Raw genomic sequence first — 20,913 nt, forward strand, 5'->3', positions numbered from 1 at the left:
AGGTAAAATATGGAAACTAGACAAGAAGATAAGTACAATCCATCAAACAGTAGTAAAAACGGAACATAAAATGAAAGCAGTGGAGGCAAAGGTCGAACAAACAGATGAGAAAATAGAATCAATAGAACAGAAATTAAAGGGAGAGAACAGGAAATTAGAAGAGTTAATTGCATATTTGGAGATGGAAAAGGCTGATTTCTTCCTCAGATTTCAGAATGCAACAGAAGAAAGGGGGGAGGACTTGACCAAATTAATGGCAGATCTCATAGCTGAAGCATTACAAAAAGAGGGCCAAGAGGTTCGAAGGGAAATCGACAAGGTATATAGAATATATACCAATTATACAAGATGCTTTAGACTTCCAAGAAAGGTTCATATACGATTCTCAAAGAAACAACTGAGAGATAAGATATACAAAGTGACAAGAGACGAACCGTTGATATATAAGGGAAATTGTAATGTTGAAACAAATTCCAAGAAGAATAAGGGAACATAGAAAGAAATACAGATTCTTGGCCGCCCAACTGAATAAGAATAACATCCTGTTCAAATGGCTCATCCCAGTAGAAATGTTAATATCATGGCAGGATAAAAAATTTAAAATAGTATAGAAAAAGCAAGGGAATTCTTTGAACTATATGTGGTATCAGGAGAAGTCCAGAACAGCAAAGAGGAAGTGGAAAGTAGGAGCCAAGAAGAAGATTGGGTGGAGGAAAGAGAAATAGAACAAGAGGAAAGAGAGCAGGAAGAAGTGGAAAGAGAAGGCGTAAGAACGAGACACCAAACGAGAGCAACAAGAAACAACTACAGAGGACAATGGTGGAAGAAATCAAATTGATTTCCATTAACATCAACGGTTTAAATTCCATTAACATCAACGGTTTAAATTCACAAATTAAGAGGGAAAAAACAATAACTAAACTACAGAAACTGAACTTAGATATTATATGCCTTCAAGAAACACATATCCAGAAACATCAAAGTAAACTGTTAGAAGCACCAGAGTTGGGAGATTTATACGTATCTCTAGCCCAACAAAAAAAGAGGGGGATAGCAATATATATTAGGAAACATTTACAAGCAAAACAGGTATATGCAGACAAGGAGGGTATGATTTTGATGTTAGATGTTTATATAAATTATAAGAAAATGTTATTGACAGTGATATATGTGCCAAACGCGAAACAAGAAAAATTTTATACCAAATTATACAGAAAATTAGTAGAACAGGAATATGAGAACATATGCCTGCTAGGTGATTTCAGTGCAATAGCAAATTTAGGAAAAGACTACAATAACAAAAATCTAGGGGAGAAAAGGAAAAGGAAAACATTACCAAAAGCATTTTATGAAATGGCAGAAGAATTAGGATTAAAAGATATGTGGAGAGAAAGAAATCCAGACCAAAAAACAGTATACTTACTATTCAGTACCACACGCATCATGGTCAAGATTGGATATGTTATGGACACATGGGGAAATGGAATGTAATATAAAAGAAATAGAAATTGAATCTAACACATGGGCAGACCATAATCCCATTAAAATAATTTGGAAAGGATTGACAAAAAACAAGATGGATGCTAAACAAGGAGATCCTAAAAGAAAACAAACGTGTCAAGATGATGGAAAAAGAATTGGAGTTCTTTCTGAAGGAAAACAACAAACAACAAACAAATTCCAAACCTATGGGACACGACTAAAGCATACATCAGGGGCCCAGCAATTTCATATAATACACTTAGATATAAGGGAAAATAAGGAGAACAATTTAAACTACTAGATACTCTTAAGGAGTTAGAAAAATCACTAGAAAAAACACCACATAATAAGACAGCAAATACGGAGAGGATAATGATTAGACATAAATTGAACATGTTAGCCCAAGATGAATGGTTACAGGACATGAAAAAGATAAAATAGAATTATTTTGAACACGCGAATAAGCCGGGAAGGTGGCTAGCCTGTAGACTTAAGAAAGAAAAAGAAAAAAGAGCAATCCAACAATTGAAGGACGCTGATGGTACACTACAACATCAAACTGAAAAGGAAAAACATTGTTAAAAGTTTTTTTGAGGAATTATATAGTAGGGAAGATGTACCAGAGGGAATTATCCAACATTACTTAGAAGGAAAAGGGTTACCTGTGATCCCGGAAGAGGATAAAGAAGAGATAAACAGGGAAATAACATTAAGAGAACTGCAAGAGGCAATCCTGAAACAAAAATACAATAAGACACCGGGACCGGATGGTCTCCCTGTGGAACTGTATAAAACGCTCCAAGGAAAATTAGAAATGCAATTATTAGAACTCTATAATGAGGTACTGACAACAGCAAAATTATCTAAGTCATGGGGGAGACATATATAACATTGATCCCAAAAGAAGATTCGGACCATCAATTAATTCAAAATTACAGGCCCATATCCCTTTTAAATGTTGATTATAAAATATTTATGTCCATAATGGCAGAAAGATTGAAAAAAAAACCTTAATCAGATCATTCATAAGACCAAAACGGATTCTTACTGAATAGACAAATTAAAAGTAATACTAGAATGGAGCAAACCCAGGAAAACAATTGGCAATGGTCTTCCTTCCTCAATGCGCAAAAGGCATTTGACAATGTTAATTGGCAGTTCATAATACAATTTAAAAGCATGCAATTTGGCAATAAATTTATTAAATTGATTTTGACAATTTATACGACACAGACGCCCAGTGTAATAATGAATGGTGACAGAACGGAAACATTTAAGATCAACAAGGGAGTAAGGCAGGGATGCCCACTGTCACCCCTTCTCTTTATTCTTACCTTAGAAAACTTATTGGAAAACGTTAGGAAAAATGTAGAAATCAAAGGGGCTTTAATTAAAAAGGAGCATTATAAGGTACAGGCATTTGCTGATGATATAGTATTTTTTCTGGAAGATCCAGAGAATACGGGAGTAAAATTAATAAAGGAAATAGAGGAATTTGGCAAGGTCACAGACCTTAAGATTAATAAAAACCAAAGGTAATTATTGACTAAAAATTTAAAAGATAAGCAAAAAAAGAATTAGAAGGAAAATTGGGAATGCAAAGTGTGAAGAGGGTAAAATATTTAGGCATTTGGTTAACAGCAAGATGCTCTTCAATTAAAAAAGATAACTGACAAATTAATAATACAAATCAAAAAAGAATTGGAAACATGGGGGAAATTACAGCTATCGCTACTGGGGAAAATTGCGGCAATTAAAATGTCTACCCTACCAAAACTACTATATTTTTTTCACACTGTACCAATAAGATTGGATAAAACCTTTTTTAGAGAATTAGATCGAATAATAAGTAAATTTGTTTGGGATGGGAAAAAAGCTAGGATAAAAATGAAATTGTTACAGGACAAAAGAGAAAGGGGTGGCTTTGGAGTCCCTGTCCAAAAGGCGACTGGTGGCGGCGGCAAAAGGCAAGTGGTGGTGGGGAGAAAGGTGACCAGTGGCAGTGGCAAAACACAAGTGGGTGGGTAGGCAACTGGCAGCACAGGTAGGCGACCAGGGCTTGCTTGCAGAGCCTCACTGATCACGAAGGCAGGAAGCAATGGCAGGTGGGCAAAGATGGTGGCTGGGTGGCCTGCGAGTCGGGACTCAACTGGGGCTGGTAGCAGTGGCAGATAGGTGACCAGGGTTTGCAGAGCTTCACTCACCCAGTGTCAGCATTCCAGCAAACCTCCATTCCAACCAATAACTCCAAGATGGACATCTATCAAAAGTTCCTTTTATTTGGATAGTAACTGGCACACCTGTGGAATCCTGAATCTGAAGTTCCAGGTTTCCTTTGCAATAAGTAAAAACTACAAATCCATCCCCATACCCATCACCATATCATATGGCCCAATTACCATCCACCGCAAAGTAAGACTTCCTTTCACAATGCGCAACATGACCTGACCTTGAATCAGAAAAAGAATTTTATTATGTCTAACTAGATATACTCCAATGAATTCTCCCTCCCACTTTCCCAGGCTCAATTGTGGCACCGTGGGAGCATCATCTCTATATGGCTTCCAAAGCTGACACCCAGGGAGATCAGAACAGGCAGGACCGCAGCGGAAGGCAGACAGCAATGGCAGGTGGGCAAAAGCAGGCTGCAGGCAGCAATGTCACTCATGTGTGATAAGCACTGACTGGGAGAGGAGGGGCATGAGGAGAGGGGCGGGACCAGCCAGTGGTGTGGTTTGACAGTTCTCCAAACTGCACAGAATCTTAACAACCGGTTCTGCTGAACCTGCCCGAACCAGTAGAATTCCACCCCTGCTTATAAGCAATCATAATGCAAAATTCTCATTTCCACCCCATTCCAGAGCAACCACCATTCTCTCATTAACCTGCTTTCCAACTCCTGTGTGCAGAGCAACTAAAGAAGACCCTGTGACTACCAGTTTAAAAAAAGGTTCAGAGACCTTCAAAAAAAGAAGTTCTTCCCAAAAAGAAGTCCTTCCAAAAAAGAAGTTACAACTTCTTTTTTGGAAGGTCTGACTGACCTTTTTTAAACTGGTACATGGTCTTCTTTTGTTGCCCTGCACAGAGGAGAAGAATGGGAACTGGAAAGCAGGTTAGTGAGAGATTGGTGGGTGCTCTGGAATACCTCCGTGCAGGGCAACAAAAGAAGACCATGTGACTACCAGTTTAAAAAAGGTTCAGTCAGACTTCCAACTTCTGAGGGGAAAAAAGATCTCCCAAAGTTGTAAGGTCTGATTGAAATGACTGATTAGTCTCCCAGCTGATCGGGGCTGCTGTTCCATTGCCACCTCCTGGCTCCCCACCGTGCAGTCTAGTAGGCTTCCTTCCAGCCCCTTGGGAAGCAAGAACAAGATCAGGAGTGACTGGGCGGGGAGGGGCAACGCCAGCCAGAATTTTTACTACCAGTTCACCTGAACCGGCCCGTCCTCACTGAATCCCATTGCTGAATTTTCTGCCTTATAGTCCCATGTAACCCCTATCCTTTGCAGACAGCACTTAAACCATTCTTTTCTATGTGACTTTTAAGCATAGTTTTCCTTATGCTTGCATCTTTGTTAAAATATTTATTTTTATTGTGGATGTTACCTAGAGTCCAAAGATTGCTATAAAAAAGCAAGGTTGGTTTAGTATATGGTTAGTGCTAATTAATAAATATGGTTTAGTATCCTAAGTCTCCATAATACCTTGGTAGTCAATTTATTCATCTTTAGTATGTCAGAATCTAATGATGTTGAAAAAGACTTCAGAAACTACTTATTTTTTAAGTTTTATTTGTTTTATTAGTATAATATATAAACATTTCATTTCAATTGAACAGTGTGTTGTATGGGTACAATTACTTTTAGACAATCATAATCAGAGTGTTTACAATAACATGTATCACAATAACAATATTGTAGTTCATTCAACACATTCCCTTTCTTTCCTGGATTTTCACTATATTGGTTTTTTTCCCAGCCAGTAGGAATCACTATTGCGCTATTTCTCTTCTGCTTCTCTCCTTTAATTTCTTTTAGCTTAAGCCAAATCTTTCCCTTTTTTTAGGGTTTTAGAGTCCAAATTCGTATTCCCCAAAAAAGTTTTAGTTCAGTAAAACTCCAATCAATAATTCCCTTAGATTGGCCAGTCCAGTTTTTTTCTTTTAACTTTATTTCTCTCGAATATTTCAAAAAGTTCAAATTGTTTATCCAGATCTATTTTTAACTTTGTGCTTGTTTGCCACTATTCTTAGGGGATGGCAGATAAACAAATTCACCCCTTCTTTTACAGTCCTACTGTCACTCAGGCCAGTTTTAAAAGGGGGAAATTCTCACCCAGCTGCCACACTGTTCCTCCTCAATCTTCACTCATTCTTCTCCAGTCGGGCTGTCTAAAACTTAGGGCTGTCTTTTTCTTCCTTTTTTTTAAATAAAAGTTTTATTTAAGTTTTCACAAAACATACAAATACAAATAAGATATCTTTTTTTGAGAACAGCGTGACCCCAGGTTATCACTTCTCCATACAGACATAAACTCAATACATCTTATATATTTTAATCCATATCTTATAACTATTTTTGCAATTTTTTCAATAGCTTTTCCCTTTCTCTACTTCCTATAGCCTTTTTTAAAATTATCTCATTCCTTTCTTAATTCAATTACATATCTTTCCCTAATTTTTAGAATCTTTCTAATCATTTTTTTATACTTTTGTCTGTCCTGTTTACAATTTCATATTATCTTTTCTCATAAAACAAATTTTCCCTGTAATTGCTAGACTGGAGTGTAACACCTTTGTGTCTTTTTTCAAATCTTCTTTAAAAATTTAATTTACACCTTTACAGTTATAACATTCATTTTTTAACCTCTATTTTATAACACATACCTATTTTCAATCAAATTCTGCTTGGTACATTCCCTTAAAAATACACACTAATTTCTTAAAAGAAATATATATATATGTATATGTATCTGTGTATATAACAATAGTAAATGGAATCATTATTCTATTCAAATACAGCTCTGCCATTAATATTAATAACAATATTTTACATTTCTATTTCTTTTAACAAACATTACCTAGTAATATCAGTTGTCTTTCTTTAATTATCTATATTTCATATTTTACTTATTACTGTCTTTAAATAAAAAAACAAAACAATAGTTATTAACAGTAGTCAATAAAATTATGATTCTTATTCAAATTCATCTTGTCAACTGATAAAAATCTTCCATGTTTCTTTTCAGTTTTTTTAACTTTCTTTTTAAATCATTGAGAGTCTTATTTTCTTTACAAATATTCCATTACACATCAATACAAATTTTTCCTATCACTTTAATCATCTAAACATATTTTTCTAACCCTTTTCTATTTCTAATATAACAATGCTATTCCATGCCCCCTTGCAGAATCCTCTCCTTAAGTTAAATTTTAACCATTGTCTCTGTGTCTTTTAAATAGGTTTATACATTTAATTCTTGTATGCTTTTCCTGTACCTTTATATCTGGTTTCTGTCCTTTGTAGCTTCTTTTCCTTTCCCTCTTCCCTCTCTTCTTCTCCCTCCCCTTTTTATTCCCTTATCTATCTGATTCTCCCTTCTGCTTCTTCCTGATATGATTGTTTTTCAAATTACTCTTTTTTTTGTTTGTTGCTTCAATGCTTAAGTTTTTAAACTCACTTTCCCCCCTTTCCCTTTTTTACCCCGCATAAAGTTGCTTGGTCATTAAAGATGGCTTCTTCTTTATTCCACCCTTGTTCTACCAGCGTTTCATAGTTCAAAATCTCCATTTCTAAAAATTGAAATATGAAGCCAAAAGATCCTCTTCTCTCTTGTGCTTCTTCTTTTTGTTCTTTAAGTCTCATTTTTAACTCTTCGAGGAGTGATGCCATTTTAAAAAATTTTAAACAACCCCAATTGATTTTATTTTGTTTCATTAGGATCTGTTGAGGTAATTCCCCATTAGGAGAATGAGCGCATACAGGGAGACGTATTGAGAGAAGTGTCTGAATAATACACACACAGCACACAGATACACTATACAGTAAATGTAGGTTTTTACTTCCAGAAAGGTTTAAGCAAAGTTTAAAACAATCAGTCCAAAGTCATTCACAGTAAGATCAGTCAGTTTTTAGTCCAGTTTCAAAAATAGTTCAGTAACAGACTTATATTAAATCCAAAATAGCAGTCAATTAAGAAGAAACAGCAATATTCTCCAACAGAAGGAAACAGAGACTCACTGAGACTTCTGAGATTAAGACTAAACAACCGAGGTTTCTGGCTCCATCTTACGGCCATTTGAGAAACCACACCCAATTGCAGTTTTTGTAATCTCTTAAAGACGTAGTACTAAAATGTCTATCCTGGTTTATATATTTCCAACCCAAATAGCTGTTAGGTGACTTACATTCCTAACAGGATCCACCATCCAAGATTCCAATAATCCAAAACTGTTCATCCAATAATCCAAAACTGTTTCTTGCCTCTTTTCTCACTTTCTCTTTCCAGGGGCTTTATTGTCTTGTAACAAAGTTTCAGCTACAATGTATCTTTTGCAAGCCTTGTTAAAATTCCACTTTCGATTTTTTTAAGTTCCAGGTGGTCTCCTCCATTTTCCAGATTCCACCCTCGTTTCCTTTTTCCCTCCTTTGCTTTCTTTCTTTTTTCTTAAGAAAATTTTTAAATTATCCAAGAATCTTTATCCCTTTGACATTTTATTTTCAGCTAGACATAGCCTATTAATGTCAAAGTGGATTAGTATCAATTTCTTATTTGAATCTCTTCTTCTTAATGTTCCAAGTCAATTAAAACTGTCAATGTGAGAGGAAGAAAAGCCAATTCCGTTTTTTTCCCCTTTTTCGCCGCTTAAGATCTTTTTTAGGAATAGTATTAGTCTTTTAAAGTTCAGGCTCTCCTCAACCCAGCTGACAGCTCCCCCTTCTTCACCACCTCTACAGGGTTGCTTCAGCCCCGAATCTGGGTGGCTCGGGCCGCTCCAGTGGCGAGCACGGATCAAAACCGTGCACAATCGCGATTTCAGTCGGTCACCGAAGATACCCAAACCGGAAGTCAGGGCTTTCTTTTTCTTCCTGACAGATTTGAGAGCTTTCTTCTAGATCAAACAAGGAGTTAGCGATCTCCTTGTGATCTACGGAGGGTCCTCTCTTTTTCACCACTCCTGCAGGTTGTTTTAGGTCTGTCAGGACCCTCTGGCAGAAGGAATTTGGTGAGCCTCCATAGAGCCCTATCAGTGGTGGTATTCAATTTTTTTTTACTACCAGTTCTGTGGACGTGGTTTTGGTGGGTCTGGCATGGCTTGGTGGGCATGGCACGGGAAGGGTACTGTAAAATCCCCATTTCCACCCTATTCAAGGGGAAGAATACTGTAAAATCCCGATTCCCTCCCCACCACACTAACCTGCTTTCCAGCTCCGTTCTTCTGTGCAGGGCAACAAAAGAAGACCCAGCCAATCAGCTGGCATTCTGATCAGCTGGGACTCAGAAGTCAGTGAATTAGATGGGGGCGGGGACAACCAGGGGTGGTATTTACCGGTTCTCTAAACTACTCAAAATTTCCTCGACCGGTTGTCCAGAACTTGTCAGAACTGTCTGAATACTACCTCTGTGCCCTATGGACAGTACACACCATATATCAGTGATGTCAGCTCCACCTCTCTGAAACCAGCTACTTATTCAAGATATGAATTCTGATTGTGAGTAGGATGAGAACTGATAGGAAATAAATATGAAGAATAGATTTCTTGTTTCTTCTCCTTTCTCCTTTGTTTGAAATATTCTAAGTACATTCTTAGAAGTACATAAGAAATTATTGTAGGTTTGAGAGAAAACTACTGCCACCCATCTCCACAATCCTTATCTCAGACACACCAACAACAGCCAAGCCTCCTATAACCTACCCTCTCCCATTGGGCCTACCACCACAGAGAATGAAGTGCAAGGTCTATTTCACAGACAAAAGTCAGGAAAAGCACCAGGCCCAGATAAGATAACTCTTTCTTGCTTAAAAGCTTGTGTTTACCAATTGGCCCCCATCTTCACCCACATCTTTAATAAATCACTTGAGATGTGCTATGTTCCTTCTTGCTTCAAATGCTCTACTATCATCCCAGTGCTGAAGAAACCCTTCATCAGGGAACTGAATGACTTCAGACTGGTTCTTCTAACATCTGTAGTTATGAAGGCCTTTGAAAGACTAGTGCTGACCCACCTAAAAACCATCATGGATCTGCTGTTAGACCAGAGGTGGTATTCAACCAGTTCACACCTACTTGGGTGAACCAGTAGCAGTTATTTGGCATGGGTTGCTGAACCAGTGGCGACCCCTGGCTGGCCACGCCCCCAACCCGGTCACCTGGTCGCTCACTTGCGATCGCTCTCCTAGCTTTCCATTCCCCATGTCCTCTACTACTGTTGACGACTTGAATAATTTGGAAACATTTACTGAGCCTTTTTTTTTCTTTTTGCCCTTTAGAAGATTTAAATACTCTCAAAACCATAAGAAGCTTTAAATACTCTCAAAACCATAAACATGGCTATTGGATTATGGATTTGAAAGATTGGAGGAATCTAGTGGTTTAATTTGGACTTGGACTATTGGATTTGGACTTGGACCTAGATTTTTAATGTTATGTAACAGAACATCCTATGAGACAAAAGTAGAAAAGTGCTAGAAGAAAAGAGAAAAGAAGGACAGCTAAATAAGACTTGAAAATTTGGACAATTGGGAGATATATAATTGGGGAAATATAACAAGGGGTTTTACAAAATGAATTTACAAGAGACAATAGAGCTATATAAAGAATATTGTTTATGTTAAAAGGTATGTGTGAATCTTTAAAAGGTAATAAGGAGACAAGGGATTGCTTAAAGATACAGAAATGAATGCAGCAGTTACTCAACAATTGGTGGGGGGGAGAGGAACAGGATATTCAAGAAATAAGTGAGTAGTTAGAAAAAGCAGTGGAAGGGGAAAAGCAAAATGAGACGCAAGCAGTTAAAAATAAAGTGGAGAAAGGATTAATAAGTAGAAGACTTAACCCCCTAAAAGTTTATAAGAGAGAGAAAAGAGACACACAGAGAGAAATGAGAAAATGAGAAATAAGAAAATGATGGAGAGAGAGAATGAGAGAAAGAAAAAAGAAAGAAAGGAAAAGAGAAAAAGAAAGAGGGAGAAGAAAAATCGAAAAATAGAAATGAGAGGGATGGGGACCCATTTCCCCCAGAAAACACCAGGAATCATAAAACCTAGGTAGGCGTGGCTGTGGGTCGTGTGACTGGGTAGGAGTGACATTGAGTTGGCCATGCCAACCCAGGTTTTGTGGCTCCCCGTGTTTTGTTTTCTGTGGGAAACGGGTCCAAATTGTTTTTTTTTTTGTGCATTTGGAAGGCATCTCAGTGAAGAAAACTATAATATACAAGCCTTCTGACTCTGTCTTCTGTATAATAATCTTCCTTTTTATTAGTTTATAATATAAAATACAAAAATACAAAAACAAATAATAGGAAAAATAGGGGAGGGAAAAGGGAAGATAAAAGTGTAGAGAAAAGGGGAAAAAGAAAGAAAATGCATTGATTTCCGACTTTCTTTGATGCAGTAAAATATGTAGTAATATCAAACCTCAACTTTTTACTTTTACATAATATGTAATATAAACTAGCAATTTCTATAATTATAATCTAATCAGTAAAACCAAAATTAGAGTTTCATTTTTTGCACCTCAAGCACTAAGTCCAGATGTGATTTCCAAGTAGAAACAAAAGTAGTTGTGTTTTTTCTTTAATCAAAGCAGTCAATTTAGCCATCTCTGCTAATTCCATCATATTTTGCAACCATTCATCCATTGTAGGGATTAAAATGTCTTTCCATTTTTGTGCATAAAATAATCCTGCTGCCATCAACATACATAATGTTAAAGTTCCATTTTTTTTCTAAGTCTTTTTCCATTAAACCCAAAAGAAAAGTTTCTGGTTTTATCTTTATATTCACTTTAAGAATCTTCTTGTATTAGAATACGAATCCTACTCCAATACTTCTTTGCTTTATCACATGTCCACCATAAATGATAAAAAGTCCCTTCTTTAACCTTGCATTTCCAACATTCATTTGAAATAGCTCTATACATTCTTTTTTATATAAAAAGTTTTTTATTTATTTTAACAACAAACATAAAACATCAAATAAAACCATCTTTCTATTGTATAGTGTGTTGGTTGGTACATATCTTTTGTGCATGATATCAACAGTCTTTCCTTTCTAAATTTAAATTAAAATTCATTTTATATAGATCAACTATGCATATTATATATTATTATTAACTCATTAGACTTCAATTATAAATTCATGTCATCCTTTTCGAGCAAATCTCAACTTTTACAAAACCTAGTTCATAATAGCATCCATTTCATTGTAATCAGTTTTTACATTGTCTTATCTTTATTATTATCTTTATATTATATTTTATTTCCCTATTTTCTTATCTAGCCATTGATAAAATAAATCGCAATGTTTTTAATATTTTTTATCTTCTTGCTGTCTAATCGCTAATGTCAATTTACTCATTTCTGCACATTTTATTATTTTCTTAATCACCTCTTCTATTGGAATTTTTTCACTTTTCCAATTTTGGGCAAATACAATTCTAGCTGCTGTTAAAACATTTATAATCAAATATATCAATTCTCTACTGTATCCTTCAGGTAAGATACCCAATAAAAATATCTCTGGTTTCAAGTCTATATGCTGTTTTTTTCATTTTTTCCAGCCATGTATGAATTTTAGTCCAGTATCTCTTGGCTTCCACACACATCCACCACATGTGATAGTATGATCCAGGTATCTGATGACACTTCCAACATTTCTCTGATTTGTTCTTAAACATCCTTGTTATTCTTGCCGGGGGGTAGATGCCACCTGTAAAACATACAATTTCTCTTTATATGTTGTTGACATTGTTATTTTATAGTTTTGAAACCATAATTTCTGCCATCTTTCTTAATCTATCCCATCTCCAAAAATTTTCCCACAAGCAATCATTGTTTCTTTTACTTGTTATTCTTCTAATTTTACTCCAATATCCATATAATTTTTTAATCACCTTCTCATCAGTACCTGTCAAAATTCCATCTCATTCAGTAAGTTCATTATAAAATCCTTCTGTCCTACAATATTTATCTAGAATGTATTTGCACATATGAATACCAATTCATCTCTATTTCTTGTTCCTCTAGTTCTTGCTTAGATTTGAGTTCATCCTCTTCATTTAATATTTCACCATATTTTACTGTATGTTCCATTTTATAAACAATTGGATATGCAAATGCTTCTACAGTTGACAACAGACTGGTATTTTCATGTAATGTTGTTTCCTTATTTTCTCCCATATTAATAATAAAACATCACAAATATGTCTCCTAAAATACCCAAGTGTTTTACTTTCCTTATACCATAAAAAGGTGTGCCATCCCAATAATAAGTTAACAATCTATTATTCCTTAAGACTATCCATTCTTTCACCCACATCAGTGTTGCTGCCTTGTAACATAATTCCACAATTGGGTAAACCAAAAACCCCTTTTATTCTGACACCGTGTAACAATTTTAATTTGATTCTTGCCTTCTTTCCCTGCCATATATACTTCAATATTATTTTATTTAAATCCTCAAAATATTCTTTCCCTAGTTTAATTGGAATTATCTGAAACAAATATAAAATCCTTGGCAATATATTCATCTTGATTGTAGATATTCTCCCTATTAGAGATAGTTGTAGATTTTCCCATTTGTTTCAAGTCTGTTGTTTGAGTTTATAATAATTACATTCTTTGAGTGTTCCACATCTGTATTCCTAAATATTTAACTTTATTTGTGATCTAAATATTCAATCTCTTTTAATTCTTCCCTTTGTTTTTCCACCATATTCTTAGTTTTGTCTTTATTTATTTTCAAACCTGCCACCTGTCCATATTCTTCTTGTATTGCTTTATATCTTGCTTTGGCCATCTCCTTTTGAATTTTGACTGTTTCCTCCTCTCATAGTTTCTCATCTTCTTTTCCTCTGAAATATTCTCCATAAAATAATTCTGTTTTCTATATTGAGTCTAATCTTTGCTCTTGCCAAGTGAATATGAGGCCTTCAGGAAACAGCCATCTATAGTTCACTCCCTTCTTAATTAGAATTTTTGTCAGGAATTGATACTCTCTTCTCATTTCTCTCACTTTTCTTGATACTTGTTTTAGGACTGTAATATCCTTGCCTTTATATTTCAATGGTTCATCTCTTGCACTTTGTAATATTTGTGTTTTGATTGCTTTCTTAGTAAATCTTACATGGGCTTCTCTAGGTAGTTTATTTCTCATTGCATATCTTGTAAAGACTATTCCATCCATCATTTTCTCTTTGGATATCTTCAAAGCATCTGCCAGTATTTCTATCATTATTTCAGCAAGGTTTTCTCTCTTCTCTTCTATGTTTTGAAATCTGAGATAAAAACCTGCCCTATCCATCTCCCAGCCCAGCATCCCACTTCCTTTATCACGCTCCCCAACTGTCAATCTGCTGTCAATTTCGCCAATTTTCATGTCTCTCGGTCACCTTTTTCTTCTATTTTTTGAAATCTTTCCTCATTCTTCATCATTGTTTGTTGTATATTCTGTATTTTCTCATCTGTTTTCTCTGTTCTGTCTTCTATTCTTCTATTGCTTGCGTTATCATTTGTAGTGTGACCTTCTCTTTTTCCTTCTCTCTCTCTCTTTCTCCTGTTGTGACATCGTGTATATTGATCACTGGCCACCAAGTGGGGTGGAGGAGGAGAGTATTGATGAGCTTGTGGCAGTTGCCTTCCTCATTTTAGGTTAAGTACAAGTCTAGTCAGCAGAAAAAAAAGAAAAAGAAAAGCAGCTTGCAAAAATACGCAACCTTCAGGTTCTTCTTTACCTTAATCCAGTTAAAAAGAGAGAAATATATAAAAATAAAGATTAAAAATAAAAATTATCTAAGAGAAAAAGATCAAGTCCGTAGAGGAACCCAAAAAACAAGAAAAAGAATACAAAAGTAATCCAGCAGTGATATTAAAAAGGGAATTAAAAAATAAACCAGGGTAAAGTAGAAAGAAGAAAAAATATTGTATTCCAGCAATGAAATCGAGGCCTAATTAAAACAACAACAAAAAAAAAACCCAGAAGGATCAGGCTAGTCGCAGCTATCAGCAGAAAAAGAAAAAAATAAAATTTTGCAGTTTGAAAGTTCTTTCACAGAGTAAACCACTGCCACCATGCAATGTCCAAGGCTCACTATAAAATTTTAGACAGATTTCAGCAAGGCAAAATTCAAGGTCACCCTAAGCTCTTTCCTTTCAAATCCAGTCTCCAGCTGTTGAGATTGTTTTGCATAAACCTGCAGAAACATTTCTTCAGTGCTCAGCTCTCTATCTTCTGAAAGTGTAAATAGTCTGGCTGGAAAGTTTCCCTCAAAGTTCATTCCTTTATTTCCATTAATAGAAAAAAAAATTTAAGCCTCTAGATGGCAGTGTTGCTTTGTTTTGCTCAACTTTCACTTCTGTTTTACAACGTAACCAAAACAGGGAGAAATATGTTTAAAGTTCCCTTTTAGAGCGAACAAAGGAAACTAACAAAAAACCCCCACCAAGTTCTCTCTTTAAAATAGATATTAATATTAATTCTTCATTGCTTATTAATTAAAAAGTCCAGTCCAGTTTAAAAAAGAAGTTCTTTTGTATATTGTGTGATAAATTTTTTAAAAAGCCAAATTAGTTTGACATGAGGCTCATTTTCACCGTTGTCCCTCCTCTGTCTTCAATATTTTTTCTTTTCTCCTTAGGGTGTTCTCTTTCAAAAAAAAAAAAAAAGTTAATTGAATCTCACCCAAAGCTAACACACTTTCTTTCCTCTTCTTCTTCTGTTCTGGAGCTGTCCCAACCTTTCAGCAACTTCAATGGCCGCTTCCTCCACAGCCAGAATGGAGAGCTTCTCCTGGATCAACCAGGGACTTTGCGGTATCCCGGGGATCAGCAGGGATACTGCAACCACCGTCTCTCCAGGACAGTTCTGGTCCAAAAGGACTGTCCAGCTACTGAGATATCGACACTAGTCCTGGAGCCCCGAAAGTTTGTCATACTGTCACAACGTCAGCCCTACTCTCCACCTTTATACATTCTTAATAACTTATCTGGTGTTAAATACCAATGATACATCATCTTACAAAAATTTCTTTTAAATTTAGTGTAAATTTTAAACCTTTCATCCATATATTTTCCCATTGTTCAAGCTTTACATTATATCCAAAGTTCCTTGCCCACTGAATCACACAATGCTTTACATATTCACTTTCCATCAAATTCAATAAAGTTTTATAGAACTTAGCAATGATATGTTCATCACTACTATAAATTAGGATTTCCAATTATTTTAAAAGTCAAACCCATAGCTCTTTTTGTCTAATTTAAATATTTCTTTCACTTGTAAATATGTGAACCAATGGTGGACATGCCCTTCTGATTCTAGCTCTTCCTTAGGTTTGAGGATAGGATCGCCAAAATTAAAAGATATTATTTTGCCATAAGTCCACCAGTCCAACTTCGCCAGTCCACCTTATTTTATATTTATTCCAAACTCTTAGAATGTCATGTCTAACAAAGTGATTGTTAAAATCAACATTTACTTTAACCTTGTCATACCATAAATAACCATGCCATCCAAATCTTAATTCATGACCTTCTAAATCAAGTAGCCTTTTATTCTGGAGGTTCACCCACTCCTTTAGCCAGACCAAACAACAAGCATCGAAATAAAGTTTCAAATCTGGTAAACCCAAACCCCTCTTTCCTTAACTCCTTGCAGTAGTTTATATCTAATTCTTGGGTTTTTTTCTCTTGCCATATAAACTTTGAAATACGCTTCTACATCAATAATCTTGATGTAACCTCTGTCTCCTTTCTGCCTTTGCTGTGGATGTTTTCATAGAAGGTTTGGCCATGTGAACCTTTTTTTCATTCTTTTTCCTGAAGTATTGTTTAAACTAGATTGCCTCGAAGATATGCACTGTTGACATAGAGATTCCCTCCCCACTCCACTAACCTGCTTTCCAGCTCCCTTCTCCTGTAAAGGGCAACAAAAGAAGATCCAGCTGATCAGCTGGGACTCGGGAGGCAAAGAATATATGGAGCAGGGCCAGTCAGAGGTGGAATTTGCCAGTTCTCCGAACTACTCAAAATTTCCACTATCAGTTCTCCAGAATTGGTCAGAACCTGCTGAATACCACCTCTGGCAGAGCCTTCTTACTGATAGACTGTAGATTGCAACTCTCTGCAGCTATGGTCCGTGCTCTTTCATTGGAGAGCCCCGATCATTACGATTAGGGGCTGAAGCTGCCTTGGAGGGGTGGCAGAGTAAGGGGAAGCTGCAAGCCAGGTTGAGGGGAGCCGCATCTCCCGTCCTGGGCTTGGTCTTTTTCCCCCTGAAGACAACAGCAGTGGTGGTTTAAAATGGCCACCCCGAAGAGGAGGACTCAGATGGATTAAGATTTGTGCAGGAGAGAAGAAAGAGGTGGATAACATCTGAACCAGGACAACTGGGCAATGCAACTAAACAAAAGTACCCCAGGATTAAGGTAACATAGAATTTTTAAGAAAAGAAAACTGAGCAGCAAAATTACAAAGGGACAGGAAAAAAAAAAGAAAATATTTTTGACAGCTAAGCAGGGCTTCGAACTGGGAAAGGAAGAAGCTGGAACTAAAGATTTAACTAAATTGGACTAAAATATTTTAGGAATAAACAGGCATAAAATAAAGCTGGACTTAAGATTGTCAAAAAATAATAATAATAAAGTTTACAAATTGGAGACTGGACTGTGCTGGAATATTGAGGTTCGAAAAACCCTCAGTAAAAAAATAGAAGAAAAAGGTGAAGACTTTGTATAATGGAGAGTGTCACCTTTTGACAAAATCTTGAGCTCAAACAAAAAGGAAAGCATCCTGTTTCTGAATGAACTTGTGTGGATATAACATTAAAGAAATATTGAAACAAAGTAAGAATCTTAGAAAGTGAAAGCAGAACCAGACTAAAGAAAAAAGTAAGGAAAGATTGACTATGGGATTGATTGGTATAGACCCTGGGCTGGAATAACTGAGAACTTTAGAAAATTGAAAGAAGAAAGAAGGAAAGTAAAAGTGTGTTTTGGGGGACTTTAACGATCAAAAAATATAAGAATGATGATATCTCTTCGGGAATTAAAAATGGAACTTAAAAATATGAGAGAATTACTACAGGAAAGAGGCAAATCACTTTGCTCTGTGTTAGAAAAAATGGATATGGCGATTGAAGAACAAGAAGAGCTTCAAAGAAGGAGGAGTCGATTCAAGGAGAAGGCATTTTAAATAGACAATTAACACAAAGAACACTACAAAGAAGTGGGGAAAGAAGGAAGGTTAAAAAGTTGAGATTTAAGAAGGCAATCAAAAGGGGGAATACCTGTGAAGTCAGGAAAGGCAGAAAGACCCAGCAGAAAAGGGGAAAGGAAAATATTAAGAAAGAGAGGGATATGAACTGGAATGAGAAAATATATGGTGAAAAGAGGGGGAGGAGAAGCAGTAAGAAACAGGTGTATAAAATAAAGAAATATGGAAATAGTAAAATGTTGAAAAGAAATTGTTTTTTCAGAGATAATGGTTGATGAATTAAAAAGGGGATTCTGCAGGGTGACGGGGTAATAAGAATATTTCTGCAATTAAAAATATTTAGAAAATACCATGTTTCTCCAACAATACGGCCTCCACCAATAGGAAGCCCCACCATGTTTTATTGGCATAAAATCAAATTAAGCCCCCCCCCCCAAATTAAGGCCCATATTAAACATGCAAAATGGGAGGGATGGTGGGGGGGCTTGCCGTTAAGAAGTACTTTTGTTGCATGCCCAGATATGATGCTGCCTGCGTTGGTGGGGCACTTCATATCAGGAGACCTTCCGCCACTGTTGCTTTCCCTTCTCCCTTGCTGCCACGGCATTAGAGCAACGCCGCAGCGTTTGGCACAGCCACGTGCGGCCAGCCAGGGCTCCTCCCTGCAACTGGAACCCTGCGGAGACAGTCGGCTTCAGGTGCTCCTGTCGCCGCCTTCCCTTTGCCTTCGAAGGCCCTGCCCGAGAGGGCAGCCCAACCCCATGTGGGGAGGCAAATCTCCCGGGGCCGCAGCGCAGGATCGTCCCACCTCGGGAGAAGCACCCAGCCGCCATCCCTGCCTTGTGCCAGGCAGAGCGCGAAGAGCTTCGCCTGGGGCATCCAGCGCAGCTGACAGGCGGGCCTTCCCGGCGGCAGAGCTCTCACCAAGGCAGCGAGTGCCTCCCCAGCGGACCCTCCGCTCATCCCACCAGGGCTGTGCCGGAGCCGTGCGGGCTGGGCAGAGCTGGGAAACGAGCCGTGGCCTAGCTGTTTTTTCGGGGGTCAAAAAAAAATAAGGCCTGGCCTTATTTTGTGAGAAACACGGTAGGGTAATATAGATACTGATAACTCTTATTAGAAATCAATGGAGGAAAATATGCTGTGGAATCCAAGTGAAAAGATGTAATGATTATTATTGTAACTTCTTAAAAATAATGGTTTATTGGGAATTAAGATGAGGGAATAAAGGTATATTTTAATCATTGAAGTGTCACACTCAAAACAGTAAAAGGGGGGAAACCTATACTTGTTTTTTTTTTTTTTTAGTGTTAAAATTTGTATTAATCTAGAATTTATAAAAAGAATATGTAATGGAAAGGGAATATGAGAGACTAAGGAACCAACTAAATAAGTTAATATAGACTATTAAAAACAAGGAGAGACATTGGTAACTTTTTTATTATTGTTATTACTAGGCAAACACATATTGTTTATCTTTATTTTTAAAATAAATATTAAAGGATTATATTTGAAATAATTGAAATGAAACAAAAAGATGTTTCGATTGAGATTAGTGAAAGAGGCTAGAATTAATGTGTTTCTCTCCTTACTGAAAATTTGGAATGGAAAAGGTAATAATAGAATTAAGTATGCATGTATGAATGTATAATTGCTGTCATATTTGTAGGTAAAGGTGTTGACCCAGAAACATGTTGTCCACTAAAAAGAGATTTTTGTTTTTAAGGTGAAAAACTGAATAAAGTTTGTTAAAAAAAAATTAAGTGTGCCAGCCATTAATCAAATGAGACTTGTCTTAAACAAATTCCTAAGCTTTTGAGAATGGGTTAAATATTAGGGGAAATAGAATCAGCTGGTATCACAGTTAAACAAATTAATGCTCTAATTTGGTTTAAAAGAAATTAAAGTTTTTTTTCTTTTTGAAGAACAGAGTACAAAGCACACATGGGACTAAGATGGAAATATTTTATGTAAAATAAAACGGGGTCGTGTTATACTTGTCTGTTTATTTCATACATCATATTCTCAGGCAAATAAGTATAGGATAGCAAGAAACATATACAATATTTTATCCATTTTGGTGCAAATTCAATCCACATTCTTTTTGAAAGAGAAAAAAAATATTTGTTGTAACTGGCCAGTTGGTGGCAGACTTACAACAGGAAATTAAGGTGGCAGTCCTTACATCAGTACAAATTGGTGATTTTAATAGTTCAGTGTTTGTATAATTTTTTATATAATAATTCCTGGAACATACAGAGAAAGTCACAATTTTCAATTCTGTAATGTTGGAGAGTGAGGTCGTTTGATTATATAGTTTGTTTTCCTGTGTAACACATGAGCTGCATAATTAGTTTTAATTCTACTGTTCTTATTTCCTTTGTTGGTTTTTGTCCTGTGGTTTCTCTTTCTAGAGACACCGTGGTGCTCTCCTATCAAGGTAAAATATGGTTATGCAAATTGCAGAAGTCCTCAGGAAAGGTATTACAGAAATGTCTTGGGCACCACATGTGATATTCATTGTCAGAAAGGTTATGAACTTCATGGTCCTCAACATCTTATTTGCCAGTCAAACAAACGCTGGTCTGGGAAAGTTTTCTGCAAACGTAAGTGGCTCATTTTTTCCTGAAGATTTGTTTAGAAGTTCTTTGCTTCTGATCCTATTGCTCTTGGCCATATATAATTGAATTTTAGTGGGGCTTTTACTAGTTACTGTTTTAGCAGAATAAAAATTAGTTATGGAATTCTTTGCTCATACAGAAGAAACTTTTAGCAGTGGAGGTTTTTTTCTATGCTGGTTAAAAAGCTGAAAGTTTTATACAACAGAATACTTTTTTTAGTCTTCCTATATATTCCAAAGGGAAGAAATTATGTGGGTTTTGTTTTAAATTGCATTGGGAATATTTGTTGTAATTAATTTCATTTATGTCTCTATATGGTTATATAGGCTGCTTTAAATATATGCACATGTAGCTTTAAGGATTTATTTTAAGTGTAATTAAT

The 20,913-nt window shown here is 36.1% G+C and overlaps 1 protein-coding gene and 1 long non-coding RNA gene across 6 annotated transcripts in view; one reads left to right on the forward strand and one right to left on the reverse strand.

Moving 5' to 3' along the window:
- The window catches only part of LOC148125359 (uncharacterized), a 318,026-nt gene that overhangs the window by 231,721 nt on the left and 65,392 nt on the right, over positions 1–20,913 (reverse strand). The gene's annotated exons all lie outside the window — the stretch shown is intronic.
- The window catches only part of SRPX (sushi repeat containing protein X-linked), a 131,854-nt gene that overhangs the window by 70,859 nt on the left and 40,082 nt on the right, over positions 1–20,913 (forward strand). For all 5 annotated transcript variants that reach the window (XM_087937776.1, XM_087937773.1, XM_087937774.1 and 2 more), the window contains one exon: positions 20,325–20,516. In XM_087937776.1, coding sequence (XP_087793902.1) covers positions 20,325–20,516 — 192 coding nt within the window. The remainder of the gene's footprint in view (positions 1–20,324; positions 20,517–20,913) is intronic.

This window comes from Pseudonaja textilis, chromosome 7 (genome assembly GCF_049901715.1).
Source record: "Pseudonaja textilis isolate UNSWEBS1 chromosome 7, rPseTex1.2, whole genome shotgun sequence".
NCBI lineage: Eukaryota > Metazoa > Chordata > Lepidosauria > Squamata > Elapidae > Pseudonaja > Pseudonaja textilis.